A 27,073-nucleotide genomic window follows, 5' to 3' on the forward strand; every position below is an offset into this window, starting at 1 on the left:
ACCAGCTTTGATGTATTTGCAAATCAGATGGAACACTCTTGCTCATGTTTGATATAGCTTCTCATAGACCATTGTTTAATAATTCTTGGAGAAATTCAAAGTAAAAGTTCACCAAATTTTATGATAATAATTATCAGGAGAAGGAGAAGGAGGGTTGGAAATGTGATGTTAATTATTAAGATCACACTTCCAAACCACCGTCAAGGCAGTGATTTATTTTTAATTATTATTATTTTTTTTTTCGCTTCATCAATCACATGACTGTATGAATGACTGTAGTTTTGGATTTTTTTTTTTTGGTACTTGTAAGTTTAGTTTTTAAAGTTCATCTTATGTGTGTTATGTACAGGTTACACCGGACTGTTCAAGAAAAGAACTGGGAACAAAACAGATGGCTGTGCCATCTTTTTTAAACATTCAAGATTTACACTGGTGAAATCCAAGCTTATTTCCTTCAGAAAACCTGGTGTGAAACTCATGGACCGTGATAATGTGGCGATAGTGGTGCTGTTGAAACCAAAGACAACGTCTCGTCACTCTAACAGCCTGGTTTGTGTGTCTAACACTCACTTACTTTTCAACAAGAAAAGAGGGGACATCAAGCTTGCACAGCTAGCGTGTTTATTTGCAGAAATTGATGAAGTGGCAAGGATTTCGTCTTCCGAAGAAGAAGCTTGTTATTACCATCCCATCATATGTTGTGGAGACTTTAACAGTACTCCTTATTCTCCAATTTATGACTTTGTTGTGCGTGGAAAACTGGATTATCATGGAATGCACCGTGATAATTTTTCTGGGCAGAACCATTTCCGTCCGAAGTACCCTCCGTCCCAGGCCTTGACAAACAATGTTATTCCTTGGGAGCTTGGAATCACGGCTTCTTGCATTAAAAGGAATGATTGTTCAGAAAAAGCAGAGGATTTGTGTAACTCTCATGAAAAGCCAAAAGCAAATTTCGAACCCTCAGTGTCCAAAGGAAATTGTGCCACAAGTTCTGGACTTAATCATCCAATGCAACATGGATCACAGCCACAGAACATCAAAGGTGGTTCATCAGATTGTAGAAATGCTACAAATGGTTTTATGAACACCGCTGAGTCGTTGGAATTACCAGGAAATTCTATGCAGTACCATGCCAAAGAGAACTTTGAGTTTTCGTCAGCACATTGCAGCACATCTTTATCAAAGGGAAGTAGCTTCATGGAACCACAGCCATTAAATTCTTTGAACACTGAAGGGGTTTGTCATGAAGGGGAACAAACCAGCTCTGAATCCACAGTGAACACATCTGAAAGGAACTTGCATGATGCTTGTACAGTCCAGCAACACGCTTTCAACTTCTTTAGTGTCTACAGACATCAATGGAGAAACGGACAATGGGAGGTGACAACATTTCATGACAAAGCATGCACTACTGTGGACTATATGTTTGTTTCACGTGGGCTGCAGAGGCCATGCCCCAGGTGTCGTTCAAAGCATGGCCCCTTGCAGATGACAGGCAATCTTGAGTTGCTTTCTGAGGATGATATTTGGAGTCTTGGTGAACTGCCAAACAGGTTCATCTCTTCTGATCATCTTTCACTGGTATCTTCTTTTTTGTTGCATGTTTGATTCATATAATTTTTTTACCAAAGAACTTCTATTGTTGTTGTTCTTATTGTTCAGCGAGAAAAAAATGTAATGGGTCTTGTGAGAAAAATGAAAACTTACTCAAGTGCTTTTCATAATTTCAACCATGAGAATGTTCAGTAATACTTACTTACTAGTGACAAGCTAAACTTTTTGAAGATATAATTTTACAACTTTCACCGTATTAGTCAAGTAAAGGAAAAGTGTGCTAAAAATTACTGATAATGAAAAAATCCGGAAAGTGCTTGTTTCTGTCAGAAATCTTTTTCTTTCAATTTTTAATGTGTTAAAATATGAAATGAAATAACGCCGGGCACACGGGGTGTTTGTAATGGTTAGAACCAGGGAGTGTTAGCCAGTTACTTATTGTCACATTATTTCACAGGCTGCTGCCAGTTTCTCCCTAATTCCACTGTAAAAGCAATAGTCTACTGCATAGATTAAACTGTGGCAGAATGCTTTAAGGGAGCAAAGTGAGAATGGCACAGCAACAAACAAACTGCACTGTCACATATCACGATCTAAAACTGTCTTTCCTTAAATATTTTAACAGCAAATCACGGTGTGGTTCATTTGTTCATTATTTTATGAAATAAAACTGGAGCGCTTGCAACCGCACACTCTGACCTAAGTGATATGTTGAACGCTTAAGTGCGGTCCTTCTGTCCAATGTGTTTCGAGAAATCAGTCAAACGACGAACCCATTAAATTCTTGACTCGAGACTACAAAAGGTCTCATCGAAAGTCTCAGGAATCGATTCTCGAAATTTTGGAAAATAGAGACGCGAGGTGCTGTCAACTTACATTTGAGCGTTACTGTAAGTTTAACACCTGATGAAGATGTGCCCAGCATATGCTTAGCGTACTCGTTAAGGTTTTTTCTAATTAGTCTAACAATGATTGTAAGTAATTATAAACAGGCTACTTCTTACGTGTAGTCATTGTAAAGTTTATTCAAGTTTGAAATCATTTTAGAGCTGCGTATAAACTGATTTGTAGGTGCACATTAGATTACCATGTTTTTATATTTGAAGTTTAATTTTAGTCAGTTGATCTTGCAATAAACTTGTGGTAAACTTCACTTACATGTACTCTTCGTCAACCATTCTAACTGCTTTTAAGGGGTGGAGAGAGAGGAGGATCTGTATTTTAGTCAGTTGATCTTGCAATAAACTTGTGGTAAACTTCACTTACATGTACTCTTCGTCAACCATTCTAACTGCTTTTAAGGGGTGGAGAGAGAGGAGGATCTGTATTTTAGTCAGTTGATCTTGCAATAAACTTGTGGTAAACTTCACTTACATGTACTCTTCGTCAACCATTCTAACTGCTTTTAAGGGGTGGAGAGAGAGGAGGATCTGTATTTTGTTAAATGATAGCTGAGAATTGGCCAAAAAGTTTAACTGTCAGCTGAGAAATGACGAATTTTTTTTACTCTGATAACTGAGAAACGTTAAGAAGACTGTTGGCTGAGATGGCTAAATTTTGCCTGAGTATAGCGTGAATTTTACTTGCCAATAACTGCAGTTCATTGCCCGCAGAATAAGTCGCAGTGAACATGGATCGGAGCTCCTCTCAAGTTGTCTGTGGAAGTCGTGGGGTCGTTAGAAGATGACAGCCAGTGTTCGTAAAGTCTCGAAAAAGAATGGAATCACTCTAAAGTTCTTCGGATGATTGTCGACACTGTTCGGCTAATGAGAGGGACAGCGTTGATTCGATACCAAACACCAAAAGCAAGTGAGAAGTAAGAGATAACTGAGATTCGGCATAAGAGACGACCGGAATTTTAACTGCTAGCTGAAAAATGCTAAACTGATTTAAACTGAGAATCCAGCACCCCCTCAGAGAGGTTGTCGTCAACGTCTTGTTTCATGGGTTGATCAAGGAAATACCGTAGAGCATTAGCACAAGAAAAATCAAAACCTCTGGACATCGCACCTAGTTCACACACAATTTTTCTTATACGCTTGTGTTTGTGCTTATCTCACAAGTGTGAACACTGCCAGTTTCAAGGTGCAGTGTAGGCTCGATTTCCGCCGCTCACTCGGGTCCAAGCTTTCCTCTCTCTCGGGGAGGAAAGCCCGGACCCGAGTGAACGGTGGGAATCGAGTGTCACCGGAAATTTTCGTGGTTTTAAGTTTACGAATATTCGACGCTACGAGAAAAAGAAATTCTTGTTCACTGGAAAAAAAGTTCCAGTGATTTGTCACAAAATGTTGCCCTGTCTATCGTCATGTGAAGTTTTTGCAAAAAAAGTTCTTTTGTTCACCTAAGCAGGTTTGGCCTCAATTTAAAATAACCATTTCCTGTTCCATATTTTTTTTAGGAGCCGGGCGTTGGGTTAGAAAAGTTGTGCGCAGTACAAAAATGACAAACGATAGGGTAAGTGGAGGAAAGCAACCTCAGTTTGATTGGCACCTGTCATTCAAATTCTTCTATGTAAATGAATGAAACAGATAACTGAATCGTGTGCGCTATATAGCTGACCTGTATTTTCACTGTGGGTCTTTTTTCCGGCTTTCTTTTCGCAGCACATAACTGCCACAGTTCACACGTGATGCTGTCATGAGCGCGACTGTTACGTGTGTTATTTATTTGTTCGTGTTTTCTTTTTCTGTTACCTAATTCGTGTTATCCTTCATGTATTGTCTTCTTACAGTTCGGTATAAAATTTTTGCTTTCGTTCATGGTGAAGCAATTGTCGTCCGGAGTTGCCGTACAGATAAAGTAGGTTTCGTTTTTTTGTTATTTTATATTTTCAGTTACGTTCTGCCATTGCTGCATTTTTAAGTGTACTGTCTATATCACTGTATTACATGTAAAAGTCCCATTCAAATTGTGTTCGTACGGTAAAGATGGCGGCTGAACATTTGAAACCTAACACAGCCAACAGACTCATCAGCTGGAGTGGAAAGCCATTTTAATTTTTTCGAAATTCGTCCTTGTGCTAACAACATTGTGTGTGCAAAGTGAAATGTTTAGAACTTTTCTGCGCGTTTGTTGGGTTTTCGTATGCTAAGAATTATGGGTAAATGTACCAGTGGCCATCTTTTTCGGTACGGTGGATCACATGACTTTGTGTCACATGACTTTGTGGTATTTAAATGTTTACTTTCAGTACCAGAGCGTTTAGCTGGGTCTTCAAAGATAACAGTCAACCGTCCATGGGTATAACTTGAAAAATGAACAAAACAACAGAGTAATAAAACGGCTAATTTTATTTCTTCCTCTGGCACAAACTATGTTTGACCATTCCCTTCATAATTTCTTTTCATTTGTTTAATTCATTTTGTGCCAGCACAAACTAATAATTACGCCTATTGGATAGACATTAAATTTTGTCAAGCAAGTATCCGCCGTAATAATTAGCATTATTAATCACTATTTTAATCGCTAATATTACTGTTATTATACTGTACAAAATATATCGTAAAAAATTTATCTTCATCTTGGTATCAATACAGAACTTTTTCTTTCAAAACAAAGTCTTTTCACAGAAGACAAAACCAAGTATAATATTTTGCTTCAAATTGGTTAATAAGATGTCTTTCACATCCACACAGGCTTGGTTAAATTCTACCCAACCACAAAAGAAACGAAAAAGATGTGAATTTCACGGTAATTAACCTACAAGCTAATAATAATAATAATAATAATAATAATAATAATAATAATAATAATAATAATAATAATAATAATAATAATAATAATAATAACTTTATTCAAGTGTCAATATCAATAGCAGTTGCCCAGTCAGGATACTATAATTACATTATGCATCAACTAACTGTCCAAACCTAACCCAACCCTCCCTTACGAGTCGAAACTTTACAGACAGTACCTATAAGTACCTACACCTAGCTTACTGTCTACACAATATGATATGGCACGCTTTTAATTCCCAAGTTCATTTTAGAATTGTCCTATTTATCAAAGCTTAAATCACTCCGCACCACATGAAAAAAAAAAAAAAAACAATTGTGGACCTCAAAAGGGAGCTCAATAAAGTTTTAAAAAACTCTGTATCTCATTGGTAGGGAGGTCATTTCCAACAGAAAATTTAAAACAGAATGTGTACGAGACGGACTCTGACCAGTAATACGCCGGCATAACTTAACAATAGGGAACTTAACCAACGGCAACGGCAACGCCGCAATACAATAGGTTTGATGAGCAAAAAGAATCGCTCTGCACGTGCGTGTTAAATTTTGGTATATTCGTCTGCGTCCTCTGCAAAACAATAAGGGGGAAATGACCAAATTCAAGGTTTTGTGGAGAACTTGAACACACGACTGTGAATTTTCATTTTCGTTCTTGACTCGAACGGCACTCTTACCAATTTGGTTATCACGAAGAAGCATTTGTAAATGAAATAAAAGGGACATTCCCTTTGGCGTTTTCCGTCGTCACTGCTTAAGTTCTCTAATACTAAAGAGAGAAGGCCCAAGCTAACTAAACTACTCTACAAACTAGACAGTTATATGCACAAACTATCTTGAAATTCGCAAAGATTGGACTGTTTCGCCTCTTCAGTAAAGAAAAGAACTGCCGCCGAATGTCTCCTCATTAAAACACACGAGTTAAATGCTTTTCACAAAGTGAAATATGACTGCTCAAGCCAGTAAAAAACAATTAAATAACGTAACTTACATTAAAATTACAAAGTTGTATTTTATGAAAACTACACCTGGAACAAATAAAGCATGTTGAGGTAACCACTTTTGACTCTCTAAAGGCGCTGCTACAATAGGCAGTTTTTCTTCCAACTTGTCACGCAATTTTGTTGCGACACAAGTTTCACGGATCGTTGCCTAGTGTAACATGCCCTAAAAGAACATGTCTCGCAATTTTTTTGTTGCCGCAATCGTTGTGAGTAGTAGAAGTCGGTTCTACGTCGTGCAACGGTGCCTGTAACAAAAGCATTCCGAGGCATGTTCATTTCAGATCATGTTACATAAAGCAACGATCTGTGCAACTTGTGTCACAACGGCGCAACAAAATTAGGAGACAAGCTACAAGAAAAATTGTCTTGTGTAACAGGGCTTTCAGGGGTAAAGTTAAGGGATTTCTCTGAACACCCGTTGCTTGGATGCTATCAAGCATTCTAAGTTACATTGATGGTATTAACCGTCGGCCGTCGTTCGCTCAATAAACACGGTGAGGTTCTATAAATGAGGCTGTAACGGTATTACTACATTTAGTTGAACTCTCCCTCCGAAAGTATACTTCTTGCATGGGGAACTTAAAATTAAACATTTTTTGTACAATCATCTCCTTTGAATCAGGGGAAGTTCAATGACATCAATACTTGTAATATCAACCTGTTTGCCCTCCAGCCAATTCTGAAACAAATGAACAGATTCATTATTATATAAAGATAAATGGTTTGGCGCTGCGAATACTGCTCAATATAGCTTTCATTCAAATGGTCACCTTTTAGGATTGCATAACCTTTCAGTTAACAAAATTAGAATCACCGTGTACAGAATCAGCTGACAACAGAGAGTACTCATGTGTATGAAATCCACAGACTTAAAAGTTGCAACCACCTCGTGCAGCTTCATAAACAACACCACGTGAAAGTACTCAGTACTCAGTAGCTCTTCACAGGTTAGAACTTCATCGCCGGACAAACTCAAATGTTAAATCATATAATATAACTCACTAAATCGACAGCAATACTCCATAGCTTTCATTTGAATGGCCACATTTGGATTTTACCCACAGAAGTAAAAAGTTACAAATGTAATAGCTCGTCTCGAAGTTTGATAGTCTTAGTTAGAACTGATGAAATCTATTAATTACGTCTGAATACATACCTGTTCCTCCTTCATTCCCGATCTCAGTTTCTTGATTCCCGGTCCATGTTTTCTGTTTTCCTTCCACCGTCCTTCAAACTCCATTTCACATGACAATAAAACTTCCGTGCCTTGGCCGTGACGCTGAAATAAAAGCGATAACAGTTCAGTGAGAAATTTAAAAGGAAGCAGCGTGACCAAGTGGTTAGAGCACCGGTCTTGTTATCCGTAGGTCCTGGGTCCAAGTCCCGCTCTGACCACTAGCTACTGCTCTTGTAAATAGCCATTTGGTCAGCCTCCTGCCATCTGGGATTCTTTACCATGTTATGCTGTATTTCACATATTATTTACTTTCTGAGTGGTTTATTTCAATAGAGAGTTTTAGATCCGAGTCTTTCACGTCACGTTTGAGGTTTTCAACGTGCGTTTTCAACGAGAGGTAGCTTTTCACGTACGTCATTTACCTGAAAGCTTTTGGCGTATAACTCTTGTTTTATCTCACGTAATGATACAAAAATCTTGTGGAGCAAGTCTACATCCATTAACAGAGGCACAAATTCGGGCGAAATGCTAAATTTGATAAATCCTATTGGATCTTGAAAACAAGTGCCATTCATGGCTGCTGATTCAAAATGGCGGCCGTAAATTTGCAAGAAGAACTAAATCGAATTACGTTTGAACGCCGAACCGCAGTTTGCGGAAAGAGGTTCGCGGTAAACTCGGATCTAACTCTCTAATATCCCTGAAAAGCCCTGAAAATTTCGGATTTGTGAAAGTTACCAATTTCAAGAAAATACTAACTAACAACATCGCTGTAATTTTGACTGAATTTGGTAACACACAGGTCACTTTGATAAAAATCTACAAATCGCCGAGGGTCTAAAATACGTATATTTTATTTTTGAAGTAAACATTTTGCAGGTAACATGTATCACTGCACAGCGATCGAACATTGACAAAAGAAAATAGAGTACGCCTCTCAGTGTAAATTGTTCGTTACAAAGGACACTTGAAAAGTAATGGCAGTATGCACGATGAATGTCACACAAAAACAAGGCCAATGCCCCAGCTTACGGTGAATTACACAATAGATTAGTGCTTACAGCATCCGACAGCTGTACAGAAGTTGTTGGTTCTCTTAAAACTAACAGATAAGGGGATGCGTTGGTGGAGGAGTTGAAATGAACTGAGTTGACAACTAAAGGTAAAGGGTATCGTAAAGAGATTCAAGTTTTCAAGCTCTAGCTCTTCGTAAGAGCGATTCAAAGAAGTTTCTTCTCAAACAGTTCACATTTCTACACTAAGAAAAATCATTTTTCATGAAGGCATGAACGTTACCATGTTATCTTTCCATTCCCCTTCATATCTTCCTTCCTTAGTTTCTTCAACACCTTTGCCGTGTTTCAGTCCATTTTTCCATTCTCCTGATAAAAAAGAAAACGTCGTGAGATACTAATTAAACAAATGTCCGGAAAAAAAGGCGTGGTTACACCCATGCATCTGTTTTTATGTGCACCGCAAGATAAACTTGTGTCCTGTCACTAACTACATGCGTTTCTTAACACTACGGACTTAAGTAACCACGACGGCAACGCCAACGAAAATGTCACTTGAAAACATAAGTTAGCGTTAGTTGTACTACTTTGCGATTATTCCAACTCGCTCAACTTGTACAATATGGCCGAACTATCCAGTAACAGAACAGGTGGGAACGGCGTTCAAGTTGAAACAGAGATTGAAAAATTTACCGACATGTGCTCACGTTCTCCACAAAACCTTGAATTTAGTGATTTGACGTTGTTTGGCCCACGACGGCAAAGAAATATACCAAATTTATAACTCATGTGCAGAACCATTGTTATTCAAATTAAAGCCTATTGTTTTGAAGCGTTCTCGTTGCCCTCCCCGTAGTAGCTGCTTAAACTCCCTTCTGTTTACATATAACAGTAGAAAACGTTTAACTTTTCAGGTTGGCCAGATTGAAATCGATAAGCACTGCTGATTTGGTAAACGCCGTCTGAATGAACCACGTTTAAATAACCCACCCAGCATAAGTGGGGTGGGCAATGCTGGTGACAGGTAAGCTGTCTACTAGACAGCGCGGCATGGGGTGACTACCGTGACAATCCTTTAATGGTATGCTACTCCAATGAAGGGGTTTGTTAATATTTATCGGCAGGATTTGTGCTACACAGAGCGACGTTTTGACCAGCTTGCCTCGCATGTCATTGGGACACAATTTGAAGAGAGCATTGAAAACACCTTTCTTAGAGCAAATCGTTCAATAAACCGTTTGAAAAAAGAGAATTGAGTTTTACATTCAGCAAACGTTTTCCAGCAAGATAAGCTACTCTGATGAATATTCTGTGAAACGTTTCTTTAGGTGTCGTGTTTTCAGTTGGAGTATACGTAACTAATGTCAATAATTACCTTCATAGTGGTAACCTGCTGAGGAATCTGTGTACATGCCACGCCCATGTTGCTGTAAAACACAAAATGAAGAATAACATTGAAACTGAATATGTGGAGCAATTAATTAATGAAACTTGTGCTTAAATAAAAAATAAAATAAATAGCACTAGCTCTAATTGGGGACAACTGGTGGGACAACATTGGGGACAATTGGGACAACTGGTGGGAGGCAAAACAGTTGGCTATTTACAAAGCGTGGCCTTGGATTTAAAAACGGGGCTACCGTGAAACAAATCCAAGTGGTCAGAGCGGGACTTGATCCTGGGATCTCCAGGCCACCAATAGGCCACGACGCCTCCTTTAAATCAGTTCCCTAAAAGCTGGAGTCTATCCAGGCCCCAGTTGTTCAAAGGCCGGATAACTTCATCCGGTGGATAAGGTACTCCTCAGGGTCCAAAATATACTTTACGTTTAATGTTGTCCAAGGTTTTCGTACTCTCCCAAACTAGACTGTGGTTAGAGTGTGCATATTCGCTTGTACACGAGAAAATGCTGAAATCTTTGCACAGATTGAAACTGTCTGATAGTGACTTATCCACTGGATAAAGTTATCCACCCTTTGATCACCCTTTGGTCTAGGTGATATGCTAGGTGATATCCTATCCTAGGTGATATGCTTCTACGGGTCTACAACACCTGCTGCATTTATGGATGAGAGGTGATAGTTGCTCCATGATTTTCTTTTCCCGTTCTAACAGGAGTTGCCACTCAGCGTCACTGTGCCTTTACAGAACAGAACAGTTGAATTAAGTCACGTGATTACCTTGTCTAGTTCCCAGTGCCCGTGGTAGGTTGCTCGGTTGGCATATGTCAATGCCCCTTCACCATGCCTCATGCCATACATCCAGTCTCCTGAGATGACAAAACAACTTTAACTTATCGTCGAAATTACAATAAGTGAACTCCACAGCATTCTAAACAAAAGGTATCATATTCCAAGTTTACGTCGAAGCCCTTTTAAGTGTAAAATTCCTTAAAAAGTCGGTGTACTAGAAAGTTCACATTGAAGATCATGACTCTCTGGAGACATCGAGATATGTCACTGACTATCCCACGTTACACAAACTGGAGTAAATGAGGCTTTTTCTTTAAAAATGACATTGAAGGACAATTGGGGTTGAATTTTCTCAAGATCCTCTGAAAATCAGAGTTCCAATTGAAGAGTTATGCACGGCCTACGAAGAAAACTACTTTAAAACGATCGAAAGAATAACACCGAGACGGAAGAGTAGCTTATGCCAGCTGTGATGTTGTACAAGCATGTGTACGGTGAAAAGGTGTCTTACCTTCAAAAACGGTCTTTTTGTTAGCGTACACCATCTTGCCTTTTCCATGGCGCTAAGAGAAAAATAATACACATTTTGCGTTATTTTTGATTGGTGCTAAGGAAAAAATTCGTGGTTCTTTGCCGGTAAGTGCATTGAGATATTTTACAATTAACTGCCATCAGTTTGATAGTCACTTGTGCCAAATTTTGTAAACTTAAATCCACCTTGACGGAGGATAAAAAAGCTGCTGTATGATTAAAGATTCCTACCAGGCCATTTAGCCAGAAGCCTTCATACACGGAACCATCTTTGTATGTCATCTTTCCGATCTTACTGCACAGATCATACTCAAACGCGCCTTCATAAACATCACCATTGCTGTACTTCATAACACCTTGCCCAAAACGCTGCAAAAATCAATCGATAGGAGATTGCCAGTGTCAGTGCCATGGGTTTAAACCAACAAGAAAGCTTGTTTAAAAAAAGTCCAGAAAGATTGTACTAACCGTGTTTTTGAACCAATTGCCATCATAACTATCGCCGTTGGAGTATTTCATGCATCCTTTGCCATTAATATGATCCTTACTCCATCCTCCAATGTAATGAGTTCCATCAGGACTACTGAATTCACCCTGACCACCCCTCTATGTGGAAAAAAAATACATATTCAAATTAAAAACTCTCAACCTTCATTCATGATCATTGGCTAACTTAATGGAAAATCAAAAAGTAGAAACAATAACTCTTGCCTCGCTAAGGACCTTACCTGTCATGGAGTGAATGCAATAGTTCTTCCCTACAATTGCTCCTAATCTCATGCCTGACCAGAAACATGGCCATTGCAACCACACCATAACTTATATTTGTACACAATTAGTTATAAAGCAATAGCTTACGGGGACGTGTTACAACTTAAATACGATTCTAAGACTAAAGTAGCGCTAAAAAAAAAACTGTCTGTTGTGCCACACTCAAAGTAAGAGGGGTTCTTCGCTAATGATTTCAATGTGTTACGAGTGCCTTGCCATTACAGACACTCAACTATGCAATCACAAACAGAAAGGTTTGCCCATTTAAAAACGATTAAGAGTGAGGGGCTTTGAATATTTGCCGAGTATATAAACAGAAGTTGTTTAATGTGACCGGTGTGTGTGTGTGTGTGTACAATTAAGGCTGCCTTCAAAGGAGGTCTTGAGGAATTTTTTCAGCCATTAACTGTTATAACTATTATTATCTCTTGTTTGTATTGTAATGCAGTCTGTTACATACCTGATTGTCCATCCACTGTCCTTTATAAACAGAGCCGTCAGCATACTGCATTGCACCTTGACCACTTCGCCGGTCATTAGCAAATTCACCACTGAAAATGAACAATAAACAACAGAAATATGGCATTATTTAGGAGATTTTATAATAATACTCCTGGAGAGAGAAAAATAAATTCAAAGAATATCATCCATTGAGAGTTACAGAGACTCTGCAAAACAAAACTGTACTGAACTGGACTTAACACCGTTTGAGACAAAAACTCAGCCATGAATGTAACAAGTATAACCACAAACGACTCCCAAATGTCATGGCCTTGTGAAGGTAAGATGTGTTTAACACAGACTTGCTAGAATAGTCATTTCTTTTAAGCATCATAACTTTAGAGAATGACCCAAAAGAAAAAACCCCGAGATCACAGTCTAAACTGACAGGTGAACACACGTAACTGTCAACAACAACACTTACTCATAAACATCTCCATTAGGAAAATGCATCTTCCCTTTGCCATGTTTCTGAAGAAGAAGAACAACAACAACAACAACAACAACAAAGACATTAAAGTAGCATTTTTTAAACTTTTCAACATGCTTGAGTTTTTGTCCTGTCAAATTTTTTCATTCATTTTTTTCAATATTCGGATTTCAGCAGAACCCTTATTATCATTTCTGTTCACCAAGTGCAAAATAGCATTCAAACTAAGAGACTTGTAATTAATTTCAAATCTCGGGCTAGCAATAATCTGCTTATGAAGAAACAAATTTAACAAGTTCAGGAGGGCAAAATGGAGGAATAACTTTCATTTCAATCAGTAGAAGAGTCCTCAACAATACAAGCAGAGAGGTACAATGTATCAATTTTCACAATATTATTCTGTTCGCCCTCCAAAGAGCAGTATTGAATGTCGATGTTCTTCAATCACCTTGCTATGTCTCCAGTCTCCTTGGTACATCAGTCCACTCACACACGTCAATTCTCCAATACCCTGGATTTCATTATGATGAAATTCTCCTTTAAAATGGTCGCCATTCTTAAAGTCAATTGTACCCTGAAAAATAAAGAATAAAAAGCGCAAGTTTTTTCTGGCGCTATCACAGGAGAGCAGTAACCCCACTAACGTAACCTTGGCTTGTTTTACATCTGAAAACTTTCAGATGCAACAGTATTACTAGGCCAATAACCTCTGTGCAATTTTAACAAACCAAAAGTGTTCAGTGGCGAAAATGTCAAAGTACGCCTACATTTGATTTCACTAATTTTGGACCACAATGCACAGGCTTTGCTGTTTATATAATATAAAATTTACAAGGACAACTCAAAATATTTTTTTATCCAAGTCTCTGTTAAAGGTAGCTCCCACATATTCGCTACCTTCATATCAATTTGTTCTACGCTTTTGATTGGAAAAAGAGAACTGGAGATTCGTAATAAATATACATCTTCAACAGCAGAGAACTACAGTGGCTCATAGGACTGTGACATCCAGAAAACACCACATTTTCTCCTTTATCGACTTTTTTATCAACTTTTTTTCGCGACTTTTATAGCAAGATCCTATCCATTGTACTGTAACTAACCAGTGATCGAAAATAACAGACTATTAATAATGTAGAGCAAAACAAGACAAAATGACATGATTTTTTTTAGTAAAGAGTCATTTGTCATGCAAGTACTTCAACACAGCATGAGAAGGTTCAATACAGTAGTTGTTGAAAGACATATTTTACTTTTATTCTTATCTTTGTCTTAAAAGTGGTGATACAGAAATTTACCGAACTTTTTCACGATGTTCTCACAGACAAGCCGCACCTCAAATTTTGATAAAGTTTTACAACATAATTGTAAAACGCAGTTAATGGAGCGTGACGCTCTTGAGCTCAGTTGTTACTGTGTCAACAGTTAGCATTACGTAATGCAAATTGGTCATGGATGTACTTTTACTCTCCTTGTACAATACCTATTCTTCTAGCATGTTGCAATACCGTCTGTTACATTTATATCCTTCGTTTTGTATGGCTAAAAGGTATAAATACCTCTATTCATGTCTCGTTCAGCGCTACGTGAATCTCATGTATTCGATAGTACTTTACTTGCCATTGGCTTAGTCCTAGACATATGTCTAACTATAAAAGGTCTAGTAAAAGTCCGAGTATCACTCGCTTGCTGTATTACCTACTGTAAGGTCTACCACTAGTGTCTCTATTTTGTAATTCCCACCCTTCCCTCCCTTTGGAGGTTTGGTTGTTGTTTTTTCCAATAAATTTGGGTTCACCTCTCAGGTTCGCGTTCGGTTAAGTCTCGCAGCGACTTCCCCAAGCTTTGTGTTTTTAGGCTATTTTTAGCTCTATAACCTTGAAGCTCGTTATATGCTTTTATCCAGCGCATGCCGGCGGAGTCGGCTCGTAGCGCTGCGGAATATTAGGCTTGAGCTGGTTTTAAAAAATGCCAATACTCTTTGCACTATGCTGGCCGGAGGTTTCAGTTCGTAGTGCCGTGGAGAGTTAGGCTATTAGATTGTTTTAGTTTTGGACCTGCCTACAACTTGTCCGATCCAGCGCTGGTCATTAATACAGTTTAATAGCGCTGGGGAGATAAGTAAGGCTTTATGGTCACGCTATGGGAGTCGTCTGTCACGCCGATCGCGGAGCGGTGTTCCCCCTTTACGCCAAACATCACGTTGTTATTATTTGTCTGTTGAGATCTCTAGTTAACTTAATGGTAATAGGAACTGCGACATTAAATGAAATTTTAGATAAAAAGTTGCAGCTTATCTGCCAGATTTTATGGTAATTTATTAATTCTACCTTGCCATGCATATCCCCCTGGTACCACTCTCCATGGTAAACATCACCATTTATATATACCATTGAGCCAATACCATCTACAGCAAAGGAAAAATAAAACCATCACATGAGAAACAAGAATAATTGTTATGTTTACTCATTGGTATGTTTAAAAATGCCTCACTAAAGAACAGCTGAGAAGTAAACAAGCAAAGACTATTAGATAGCCTGATAGCATTGAAGGCTACCAAGTGAATCTTTGGTTGGAGAGTGGTCTGAATTTAGCTACACAAAATATACCGTTTTCCATACCAACCTCTAAAATCCACCCCTGTTCAGTTTTTGGACACGGTGTTTGTATTTATCTGAAGAGGTAGGTTGTGGCTCATTTCATCATATCAAATAACATTATTTTGTTTTGTGCCACTGACAAGCCCTATTACAGAGCATACAGCAACTTTCACTTCCCTTGGGAATTGCAGCTTGGTGCAACTGTTGCAAAGGTTTAGGTTCTTTGTAAAAAATGTCTGTATACATTGCAAATCATTCATGAAATACAACAATAAATTAAAGAACTAAACATACGTTGTTTGTCATCCAGCCATTGTCCTTTGTATTTATCCCCACTGTTGTACATCAGCTCACCCGATCCACAGCGATCATCATCTTCCCAGTCACCCTAAACAAATCAATCCATACCTCTTACTAAACACGTTTTCTTGGTCTGTACTGTAAGCTATGGACCAAGGTTTTTTTCGTTGATTTACAGTGTATGGCACAGGCGTGAATTGTACAGGATCTGTACATTGTAACTTACAGTACAGACCAAGAAAATGAGGTTAGTAAGATATTTATTATGTCTCTGAAGTCAATCGGGTGTGCGAAAAAGGAATAACTTTCAAATTTACCAGGCCATACAGTGAAATACAGCCCGCAAAATTGACCAATCACACCGTACGTACTGATAGATATAATAAAGCTTTATACTAATAAGCTTTATACGCATTTATTATCCAACCCTTCAATACAATACCTTAAAAAAGCTTCACTACACAAACAGCACAAATAAATAAATAAATAAATAAATAAACAAAAACCTTGAAGAACCCCAACCACAGAAGTGCACCAAAAATAGATTGACCTTTTCATTCCCAATATTTCATCATTTTTTTGATATTTGTTTCACGTGTGATTTTTGGTACAAATGTTTGTAAACTGATCCTGTGATATACTGATTGTTTAATTTTAAAAACAAAACAATTCACCACCTTGAGCACCCCTAAATAACCCAATAACCCACCACCAACACCCCCTTAAACAACACAATGCTTTGCCAACCATACCCCCTTAACCAATACAATACCTCACCACCCCCACATAACACAATGCTTTATACCCTCACAGCAACCCTGTCCCCTTAAACAACAACCACCTCTCCACCCCCACTCCCATACACAACAAAACAACTCAACAGCCCCACCCATTCGTAAGCTTCCATTACCAGCTCGTCCCAGTACTAAACTGAAAGCTTGTAAAAGGAGTGAGCTCGTGATTGCGAATAAGGACTGAAACAAGTATCCAAACATTTTGAATTATTAAAATTTTTGGAAAAAAAAAGCCAACAACAACAACAACAACAATGTCTTTGCTATAACAATATTATTGTCATTGTTTTTATATGCATGTAGCTGCCTCAAAATAGAAAAAAAACAGGGAACAAAATGGCTGACATACCTGATATTTAGCTAGGTTTGGCCAGGAAAGCGTACCTTGACCATGTCTCTGAAAGAAGAAAAGAACAAGGAAATCAGTGAAGTAGCAATAAATTCACTATTCAGCAGCAGCAGCAGTAGCAGTAGTAGTAGTAGCAGTAGCAGCAGCAGCAGTAGTAGCAGCAGCAGCAGCAGCAGTAGCAGCAGCAGCAGTAGTAGTAGCAGCAGCAGCAGTAGCAGCAGCAGTAGCAGTAGTATTAGCAGCAACAGTAGCAGCAGCAGTAGCAGTAGCAGCAGCAGTAGTAGTAGTAGCAGCAGCAGCAGTAGTAGTAGCAGCAGCAGCAGTAGTAGTAGTAGCAGCAGCAGTAGCAGCAGCAGTAGCAGTAGCAGTAGTATTAGCAGCAACAGTAGCAGCAACAGTAGTAGTAGCAGCAGTAGCAGTAGCAGCAGCAGCAGCAGTAGCAGTAGTATTAGCAGCAACAGTAGCAGCAGCAGTAGTAGTAGTAGTAGTAGTAGTAGCAGCAGCAGTAGCAGCAGTAGTAGTAGTAGCAGCAGCAGTAGCAATAGCAGTAGCAGCAGCAGTAGCAGCAGCAGTAGTAGCAGTAGCAGTAGCAGCAGCAGTAGCAGTAGTAGCAGTAGCAGTAGCAATAGCAGTAGCACCAGCAGCAGTAGCAGTAGTAGCAGTAGCAGTAGCAGTAGCAGTAGCAATAGCAATAGCAGTAGCAGTAGCAGCAGCAGTAGCAGTAGCAGTAGTAGCAGTAGCAGTAGCAGTAGCAGTAGCAGTAGCAGCAGCAGCAGTAGCAGTAGTAGCAGTAGCAGCAGCAGTAGCAGTAGTAGTAGTAGCAGCAGCAGCAGCAGTAGCAGTAGTGGTTGCAGCAGCAGCAGCAGCAGTAGCAGCAGCAGTAGCAGTAGCAGTAGCAGTAGTAGCAGCAGTAACAGTAGCAATAGCAGCAGCAGTAACAGTAGCAGTAGCAGTAACAGTAGCAATAGCAGCAGCAGCAGTAGCAGCTCCAGCAGTGGCAGTGGAAGTAGCAGTAGCAGTAGTTATTATAGTTGTTGTAGTTATTATAGTTAGTAGACTTAGACAGATTCTTTACCTTATACATGCATGTTACTTACGTTCCCTGACACAAAATTTCCACAATAATTTCGGCCATCTTTGTAAGTGAATGTAGCCTTGCGACTTTCTGAAACAACCAATGAAACCAATTTTGAATACAGTATTAAAATAAAGTGTGCTTCAAATTGAGCATCACCTATAAGCAGTTCTTAACAACAACAGCAACAACAACAAATTTTATTTTGATACCACACTGGAATACATAAGAAATAAATCTAAACACTACCTATGCAAGGTATAATGCAACTTTGAAAATTTAAGCTATGTACAAATGTCAAAAGTAGTCTTACCAATCTCGTTCCGATCATTTGCCTCTTCTCCATGTAGTGACATGGCAACTGCTGTCCTTAGTTTCTGTAGCCAAACTTTCTTCTCATTTTTCGTGCCAGCATACATGATGAAGGACTGCTCTGGTGTGTAAATCTCCAGTGAATCTTCTTTCACTAAAAAATAAAGTTTTGTACTCGTAATTGGCCAAAAAACAAAAAAATTGTCATACATTATAATATAATAATGTATTAATACAGCTACTAGAAAGCATACCTATTAAAAAAGAGGGTTATAATTTGCCCACAATAATTGACTACAAACTTAACATGTTCTTGAACTACATGTAGTTCTTTCTTTAAAGGAAGATGCCATTATTGGAGGAAATATGGTTATTTACAGCCTGCAGATACCAAACCTGATTGTGGGTTATTGCTTTCCAAATCCATGCACCAAAGGGTCTGCAGCTCGAGAGTTCTCTCCACTTCACTGGTCCTGGAAACACCTTTTGCCGCAAACACCAGCATATCACTAAGCAACAGGGCCTAAAACAAAAAACCAAGACAAGGTGCATTTCATTATCCTGGAAATACTTCTCGGACTTCTAAATAATTTATTAAAACTTCAAACACTCACTTCTGGGACTGAGAGGCAGCAAGATAAAAAGTAGGCAGCCACTGGCAAGTGCTGAACTGTGAAGGAGCTAAGAATAATATCACTCTCTGCCTCCAGCTCCCAGGACAGGTAGGAAGGGTCAACCACCAGATCACAGTAGAGAAAAATAATGGGGCAAAATAATATTACTTGTCTAAGGAAACAAGTCACCAAGGTGCTACACTTCAGATTGATGTGCCAATCACTCCATTCTGGTGTCTTTAAAAATGCAAGTTTCACTTATTTCTCGTTTGGTTCATGTTAACCAGGGGATTTATTAAGGGCCAGCAACTGGGCAAATTGACCATCTGTGAAAACAACTTTGCCCAGCTGCTTTTAACATCTCAACCAATGCTTTCAATAAAAGAAGATATCCAAGTTAACTATCCTTCCCAAGTGCAATAACCTCTTGCCCAAATGTTCAAAATCTTAATGAAACCCCTGGTTAACTTAACTATAGTGACACGATAAAAAAGTAGTTCACAGTAAAACAAGATTCCTCTCCTTATGGTAAGCAGGATAACAACTCCTCAACTGGGTAACGTTTGACTATTGTTTTTGTTTTGTTATTGTTTGTTGTTGTTGTTGTTTTATTATTATTATTATTATTATTATTATTATTATTATTATTATTTTGTACCTGGCGAGTTTTCTTGCTGCCATTCACTACTACTTCCGCTTCTTTGATAAGAGCTTTTCCTTGAAGTGCCTGTTAGTGACAAAAACCACAAAAACAAAATCAATAAAATAATAATGAAGCAAACTTATAAATAAACAAATAGGAATTCCAGTGCTACATTAACAGCTAGTGGCTCTTTGTCCACTACTTTCCTGGTCCAATTGGAAGTGTCGGCTTTTGAGAAGGTAGGAAAACTGGCAAACCGGGATAAAACCTTTCAGGACAAGAACAAGAACCAACAACTAACTCAAACTTGTGAATTCAACTCTTACTAGGAATAATTCCTAGGAATACTAGGAATAATTCCTAATAATTCCTAGTAAGAGTTGAATTCACCAAAACCAAGCCACAAATTATGGTGGGGGATGAGAGTTGTCATCACTGTTCCATCCCTGCTCCTCCTTATTAAACAAGAGAAAATCATAGACCTGGTGTGGCACAGTGATGAGAGCACTTGCCTCTCATGCACCAATTTGGCCCACCTTTGATTCCCGGAGGCAGTGTCATACATGGGTTGAGTTTATGAAAGAAATGTGATGGTATATTTCCAGCCGGTGAATAAATGAGAATGATGATCATTCTAGAAAGTGACGCAGGCATACTCGGAAAAAAAGAAATCCGAGTGCTCCTATCAGGAGTCAAACCTAAGACCTTGGGAATATTAGTAGGGATGTTCTACCACTGAGCATTGAGTTAGTTGTTGGTCCTTTCTCCGAGAGGTTTCCCTAGGTACTCGGGTTTTCTCTGCTCAAAAACCAACATTACCACATTCCAATTCAATCCAGGAATCCAAGGGCCACAGGTTTATAAGTCGTAACAGACTGTTAGCAGGGCTCAATGTTAGCAACCAGCTGGTCACATATGCAACTAGATTTTTTTATTTTGCGCCTGAAAAATCATATGTGATCGCACTCACGCGCCTAAAAACGCCCAAGTTCAGTGCGCCTGAATCGGGGCCACTTTGATTCCTCACCTGACAATTATTGTGTACTCTGCCTGATTAAACACGAAACAGAAGCTTGAAATAATAAATTCAAATGTGGATGTAACGCAATTAGTTCCACACAATAAAGTTACATCGTTTTTCTTGCATCAGTGTGTGTTTTACTTATTGTTTTCCCCAGTCCATTTCTTGTCCGTGTTTCAACCCACCCCAGACTCTTCTCGGTTTTGTGACCGCACTGCTGACACGTACGAGTGAAGGCAACCTTCTGAAACACGTCCTTCTCGCGCAATTTAGTTCGCTTTGCCGATATCAAAGAGTCAAGAATGTCTAAAAAATCTGGGTTAAGAGACTTTTTTTCTTCAAGGCAAGCACAAGTGTTACGTATTTCCTGTGAAACATTTTATTTCAGTTAAGTCAATGCGCAGTCAACAATGTATTTTATTCTCTTTTTCGAAACGGCTACAGCAGTTGTGAAGTGGTTAAACAGTGGGCAGAGATCAAGGCGACCTAACCTTGCCTACAGAAAGTGGCCAGATGAATTAATTTCAGTTGGTGATCCGTGGGACTTGAAGGATTTCATCTGATCGAAAGGATTCAACAACGTTATTCCTTACATTCGTTTTGTTTTATTATCTTGTTTTATAATAACGTACCATAACATGTAATATTCTAAAAAATGTAACAGTATTATTGCTATCGCAAACGTACAGTAAGAGACTGAAAGAAACAAACACACAATTGAAATAAAACATTACCGTGCTGGTCAACGATCTGCAAGCGAATATTAGCAAAAGAAATGAACAACGCTTCAGTGTCGTCATGACACCATTATCAATGATCACTGATAAAATGTCTGAAGCTTCTGATTTTTCTTTTTGGTGCTCCTAAAATTTTTAGCTGCGCGCCTAAAATTTCGGCAGTACGCCCAGAAATTTACACCTGGTAGCACAGGTGCTCCCAAAGTCAAAAATAAACTTTGAGCCCTGGTTAGGTGTCACTGTCACCTTTGATAAACAAAGTTGATTGATTTATTTTTTATTTACATTTACTTTAAATCTTTCAGCATAATGTTAAAGGATTAAAAAAAAGGGAAAAAAAAGCTTTAAAATGTTATCATGAAGTATAAATCTGACTTACAAAATATATACATGTATGTAAATTTAAATACCTTGAGACCCAACACTTTAAGCCTAAGTTGCTCCATTGCCTTTTTACCAACTTCTGTTTGTAGCTGGTTATTGATGTACACAGCAAGGTGTTGCTGTAAAGAGATACACGAGTTAAATAACAAAAGTCACCGAAAAGTAACTCTGAAATTGACTGCCTAATTGTGGCTTTGGCATTCATTTTTGTGTCAACTTGACTTTCCAATAACAACTGATAACCTAATAATAACTAGTAATACCTAAAATGTTGTTATTCCAAGTTATCGCGATCCTGGGGGATCTTCTCATTGTGCTGATCATTTCAATGAAATCCTAACAAAGGAATGACACACCAAAACAACATGAAGCACTTCTTCCTTACCATCTTTGCCAAAGCTTTACTCAAGTTGCCATGGTCTGGGTGATTTTCTGGAGTTCGTTTTAATAAATCCTGAAATTGAGAACATTTAGTTTTATATCACAATTTTATTCCCTTTTTGACAAAAAAATATCATTTCAAAACATATTATAGTCAAATTCTAAGTGACTTCTGTCTGCTTCCTATTGTCTTTCTGGGTTGTAAATCATTAGATCTCAAACTCACCACTCTGTCAACATGCACAATTACAGTCAGTCAGTTAGTCAGTGCACATGTGGAGAGAAGAGCTAGGTGCATAACCAACCTATGGCGCACTTAGATCACTGTTTGTTATTTTAGCTCAGATCCCCCGGATGTTTTGCGTGTGACCTTCAGTTCTTTCAGGAAACATTGAACACTCCATTGTTTTATCCACTACTTTGCACTTCATTTTGTGACAAAATGGAAATCTTGCCCATAATCATAGGTTTTTATTGCAAACAAAGTGTTAATTAAAAGTAAGTTGACTGTTTCAACTTGACCCTATTTTCTTGAACATGCAAGACTCGTTACTCGTCTTGATTCTCAATCATTGAGCCTCAATCCTTGATTCTCATGAGTTTTGACTATCGACGATCAAGTCAAGGATTGAGCCTGGAAAGAGACTGTCAACATAAGTCTTTTAACCAGTACTGTAAAGAAATGGATAAAACAATGTAATATTATTATTACAGTCAGAACAACTGAATTACATAATTTATGCAAATTATTCTTACCTCAAGCAGGAGTAGGTATCGTGGAATTCTCTGCACGACTGTAATCAGATAGGCTGGGAGATTTAGTCCCGCTTGACAAACTCGGTGATCATAGCAGCTCTAGTACGTAAAAGACATAGTCATGTACTTCAAGACACACACAAGCCAGGATATCTCTTTAAAACTTTGCATTTTTGCTAAATTGATTAGCTCATTTCTGGCTGATCTTGTTTTTAAACTTCATGTAACATTCAAAAATGTCATGCAAACCAAGAATTGTGTTGTTGGATAATTATTATGATCTTATCTGGAAAAGGTCAGTTGCCGCACAATGTCGTGTTCACAGATGGTCCATTTGCCTGGTGCCCAGTGATACAGCTGGCTGTTGATTTCATACTAGCATAATTTTTGTTTTGTTTGTCTTTGTCTTAGGTTATTTTAATAAAACTGGTTTGAAATGATTTTGAGCTGATTAAATTTAATTACTTCATTTTACAACATGGGAAAAGAGGGTGATCTCCTTTGATACCCCACGCCACCCCCACCCACACACCCCGCCTCCTTTAAAGATGCCAGGTCTATTGTAAAGAACCCACTCAAGCTAGAGCAAAGAATTGTGAGTAGTTTTCAGCAAAGACCCACTTCCTTCTCTCAGAAATTAACAAATTAATAGGGTTAAATGTAATTTAACTTAGCTAACGACTTGAAGCAAGTTTGCTCCCCGGTGGCATAGCATAGTATGGCGTTAGGGTGTATTGGCGTACACTTTGTTGGCTAGTGGCACGTTAGCATTTGGGCATTTGTTGTTGCATTCCTGATTGGGCCTGGTTCAGGTCCGCGGGCAGTTGCGTGGCCAGCAGTATTCTCTTGCAGTTTAGTCGTGCACCTTTGCACGTGCTCGGAATTTTACTCTACTCAGCGTTTTTCATGGCGTGGCTGGTTTATAGCGTTTTGTGTGCTTTTCTTTCCATCCCTTCCCTCCTGGTAGTGTTAGTTTGTTATTGTTTGGGATTGGCATTAGGGTTGGGGGTTGGGTAAGGGTTAGGGTTAGTTCTATGTCTTATTTACTTATTATTTTTCCACTGAGCTTCTGGTCTCAGTGTGATGGGTGCTAGGGCCAGGGCTGGGTTGAGGGCATGCCTTGTGGCTGGGTTGTGGGTAGGGCAGGCTTATGGGGTGTCCTACCTACGTGGGTTTGGGTTTGCAGTATCAGCCCCCTGGCTCCTGGGTACCCAACCTCCATTTGTGACACAACTGTTAACATTAACTGTTAGTACAGGAAAGAGTGATTGTCGTCATCATCATTATCATAAGATTTCATTATCTTATCCAAGCCTAAGTGGCACAAAGGGCTTCATCGCATCTTTTCCACTCCTCCCAGTTTGCCGCCACTCTGCAAGCTTCCTCCCACCCCAAATCCTCACACCTTTCCTTCTCCACCATTCTACACCATCCAGGTTGTTCTAGTCTTCTCACATTTCCACCACCACTGAGAAAGAGTGCTAGGAGTACTAACAACAAAGGATGTCTACTCACGTTAACAAAAGTTTCAAATTCCCTCTTTTTGAGCTTTTGTTTGTAGAGTGCCTCTGCCGCGTCATAATTGTTGCAGTACTTTGCATAAATTTTCATTCTTTCAATGATCTTAGATGACTTGTGCACATGTAAAAAAATAACAATAAACAATTAAGATTTTGTAAACAAAAACAAACATACATGTATGGCAGTTATACAAATTCAGTGGTGCCCTTTAAATCTTGTGTACTTTGTAAATAAGACCTATTTTGGCACAGAAAATGTATATTTAATTTCTAAGCAAAATGCTGAATAAAGAAGAGATAGCTCAATAATTTTTCCTTTTGCAGAAAACACATCAAGTAACCCACACAAAGGAGTTATGACTGATTTCTTTTGTTCACAACTACGTGTATCAATGCTTCCCTTGGTTCAGTCTCGCATACAAAAGAAATCAATCAAGCTTAGGTATTTTGTGTAGGTTGAATTTAATTGGGCATTTTATATTGATGTCATCAGAATGTTGTCAAACTTCAGGTATAGTATGGCATACAGAACTGTAATAAAGCAAGACATTAAAATCATTCCTACTCACCTGGTCTAAAAAAATGTCACCTACGCACTGCTGTTCACTCCAATGACCGATTCGCTCAAGAAGCATAAACAGCAGATCTTTGTTTACATTGAAGATGCTAAAATTTAGAAGCAAGTAGAGTTACTACTAGCAGACTGTCAATTTGCAAATTTAATTTAATTTAAATCTTGCAACCTTATCATCAACAAACAAGGTTTGCAGTTGAATCAATGAAAACAAAACAATAGTAGAGTTCACCTGACACTTGCATGCATACATGTGTGTTCTACAAATTTCATACTGAATTTTATAGATGATAATTAGCCATTTTACAGTTGTGTGCTTAGTGAACTGGCCTAACATTGGAAGCGAGGCTGGGGTGACCTTGTTTTGATACAAACCCCACTGCTATTCATATGTAAATGCAAACTAATTAGCATAAGAACAGCAATGCATGGTCTACATATGAAAAGTAGTGAGGTTTGTATCAAGACAAGGTCACCCCCAGCCTCGCTTCCACTCCAAGGCCAGGTTACTGAGCATACAACTGTAAAATGGCCTATTATTTTCAGTCAGTGACAAAGTCAAGTTCTCCCAACATGAGTCCCACCTTCAGATTAATAGTTTACAGTAGATGCTCTACAACTGAGCTACAGGCGACATGTGGAGACTAGACCATTAAACTAGGTTTATGTGACAAACATCCTGTATACTACTGAGGGTCTGAATGTTAACGAGTGGCATGTGCGAATGAAATGAGATACAATTATGTTTTTAGCATGGTGAATAAAATGATAGATGAAGTTTTTAGTCGTGACATGGGCACAGAGTTGTACTCAGAAAAAATAACACCAAAATGGTGAAATTGAATGTGGTTCCAGAAAATATGTTCAAACCTACTTTATGGAAGTTAAGTTGAGGAGTTCAATCTTAAAAGCAAAAATTAATATCTTCCATGGAGGAAATATGGATAGTAATTCCTATGTTCTGAAGAAACATATTTCAGGTAAACATAACCGATGTGAAGTACATGTACACAGACAATTTTTTTTTTTTAAATTTAATGTCCAGACTTACTCTTGAATGTTCAGAAACATCATATGGCTCTCTTTTTTATCCAGTAACTTGTTCTCTTCACATGGCTTCTTGAACAGCTTTTAAAAATAACATAAACAAGACTATTATTTATTTGTTTTTTGTTTCATTTCTAAAGTCAGACACCTACACAAACACAATCCATAAAGAAAGAAAGTGTTGATGTTGCACCCCAAAAGCCATAGCAAAATCTTTGGCTTTGTTATGACAACCCTGAGCTAATACATTACACACATTAATTTATTATGCAGGATGCCCTGAGGGCAGACCATGTCTAAAATTGGGCTCGGTATTTTTTTTTTTTTTCACTTCAGGGTAGCTTCAAATCTGCACATTAATTTATTACGCGGGATGCCCTGAGGGCAGACCGTGTCTAAAATTGGGCTGGTAGCTTCAAATGTACACATTAGTTTATTCAGTAAACTCCCAATACTCTTTCCTAGAGGGGATCTATTGTTCTGATTGTCTTCAACAAAATTGGCCCAATCAAAATCTATTATCGGGGCATATATCAGGAAGAAGGGAACCCCCTCATCCCTACCTGTGCGGAGTCAAATCATCATTTGATTTATTCATTAAACCTGGGTTAAAATTAACCCTTTTGAAGCAGGAAATCGAAAGAATAACTTCTAAGAATAACTCAACAGTTAAAACGGTGGAAAGTGGAGAGTTCCTGGTGAAGGAATCATGCTTTGTTTGACAGTTGTAGAACCACAATACGAGGAGGAAAGGTCATTGATAAAGCTAAAATAACACACATTACATTACTTTGTCAAATTTATGCTTAAATGCTACTGGAAATCCAGTTCATTTTTTCTAAGTTCTCCCCCCCCCCCCCCCCTTCCTTCCCACTCCCCTGGAATTTTATTGAAGTTTGGGCATATCATTTCTTAGATGTATAAAACTGTTTTGCACAACTTAAGTACTAAAAGCACTGTAAGTATTATAATTGTTTTGTGAGCATTGTAAGTATTATTAGTTGTAAATATAGCATGTACAGTATATTGTTAGTCTAGTAACCATTGTAAGTATTGTAA

At 38.5% G+C, this 27,073-nt stretch overlaps 2 protein-coding genes across 5 annotated transcripts in view; one reads left to right on the top strand and one right to left on the bottom strand.

Annotated features, from left to right (window-relative positions):
* Positions 1–2,710, top strand: part of LOC146453497 (RNA 2',3'-cyclic phosphatase ANGEL2-like) — a 38,073-nt gene extending 35,363 nt beyond the window's left edge. For 2 of the 3 annotated variants that reach the window (XM_085096548.1, XM_085096549.1), the window contains exon 4: positions 350–2,710. In XM_085096548.1, coding sequence (XP_084952674.1) covers positions 350–1,611 — 1,262 coding nt within the window. In that variant the 3' untranslated portion in view covers positions 1,612–2,710. The remainder of the gene's footprint in view (positions 1–349) is intronic. The other variant, XR_014859486.1, reaches the window with a different exon arrangement.
* Positions 2,711–4,829: 2,119 nt separating this feature from the next.
* LOC146453500 (uncharacterized) overlaps positions 4,830–27,073 on the bottom strand; it is a 28,909-nt gene continuing 6,665 nt past the window's right edge. For both annotated transcript variants that reach the window (XM_085096672.1, XM_085096671.1), the window contains exons 5-28: positions 26,019–26,095; positions 24,963–25,059; positions 24,389–24,505; positions 22,874–22,972; positions 22,122–22,190; positions 21,763–21,855; positions 19,610–19,678; positions 18,734–18,860; positions 18,339–18,491; positions 18,048–18,115; positions 16,951–16,998; positions 15,802–15,895; positions 15,238–15,314; positions 13,356–13,481; positions 12,902–12,948; positions 12,437–12,527; positions 11,674–11,811; positions 11,437–11,574; positions 11,186–11,237; positions 10,663–10,751; positions 9,858–9,909; positions 8,766–8,851; positions 7,449–7,571; positions 4,830–6,971 (exon numbers count right to left, since the gene is read on the bottom strand). In XM_085096672.1, the coding sequence (XP_084952798.1) occupies positions 6,897–6,971; positions 7,449–7,571; positions 8,766–8,851; positions 9,858–9,909; positions 10,663–10,751; positions 11,186–11,237; positions 11,437–11,574; positions 11,674–11,811; positions 12,437–12,527; positions 12,902–12,948; positions 13,356–13,481; positions 15,238–15,314; positions 15,802–15,895; positions 16,951–16,998; positions 18,048–18,115; positions 18,339–18,491; positions 18,734–18,860; positions 19,610–19,678; positions 21,763–21,855; positions 22,122–22,190; positions 22,874–22,972; positions 24,389–24,505; positions 24,963–25,059; positions 26,019–26,095 (2,205 nt within the window). In that variant the 3' untranslated portion in view covers positions 4,830–6,896. The remainder of the gene's footprint in view (positions 6,972–7,448; positions 7,572–8,765; positions 8,852–9,857; positions 9,910–10,662; positions 10,752–11,185; positions 11,238–11,436; positions 11,575–11,673; positions 11,812–12,436; positions 12,528–12,901; positions 12,949–13,355; positions 13,482–15,237; positions 15,315–15,801; positions 15,896–16,950; positions 16,999–18,047; positions 18,116–18,338; positions 18,492–18,733; positions 18,861–19,609; positions 19,679–21,762; positions 21,856–22,121; positions 22,191–22,873; positions 22,973–24,388; positions 24,506–24,962; positions 25,060–26,018; positions 26,096–27,073) is intronic.

The sequence above is a fragment of the Pavona decussata genome, unplaced genomic scaffold, assembly GCF_977016875.1.
Source record: "Pavona decussata unplaced genomic scaffold, jaPavDecu1.1 SCAFFOLD_330, whole genome shotgun sequence".
In the NCBI taxonomy this organism is placed as follows: domain Eukaryota; kingdom Metazoa; phylum Cnidaria; class Anthozoa; order Scleractinia; family Agariciidae; genus Pavona; species Pavona decussata.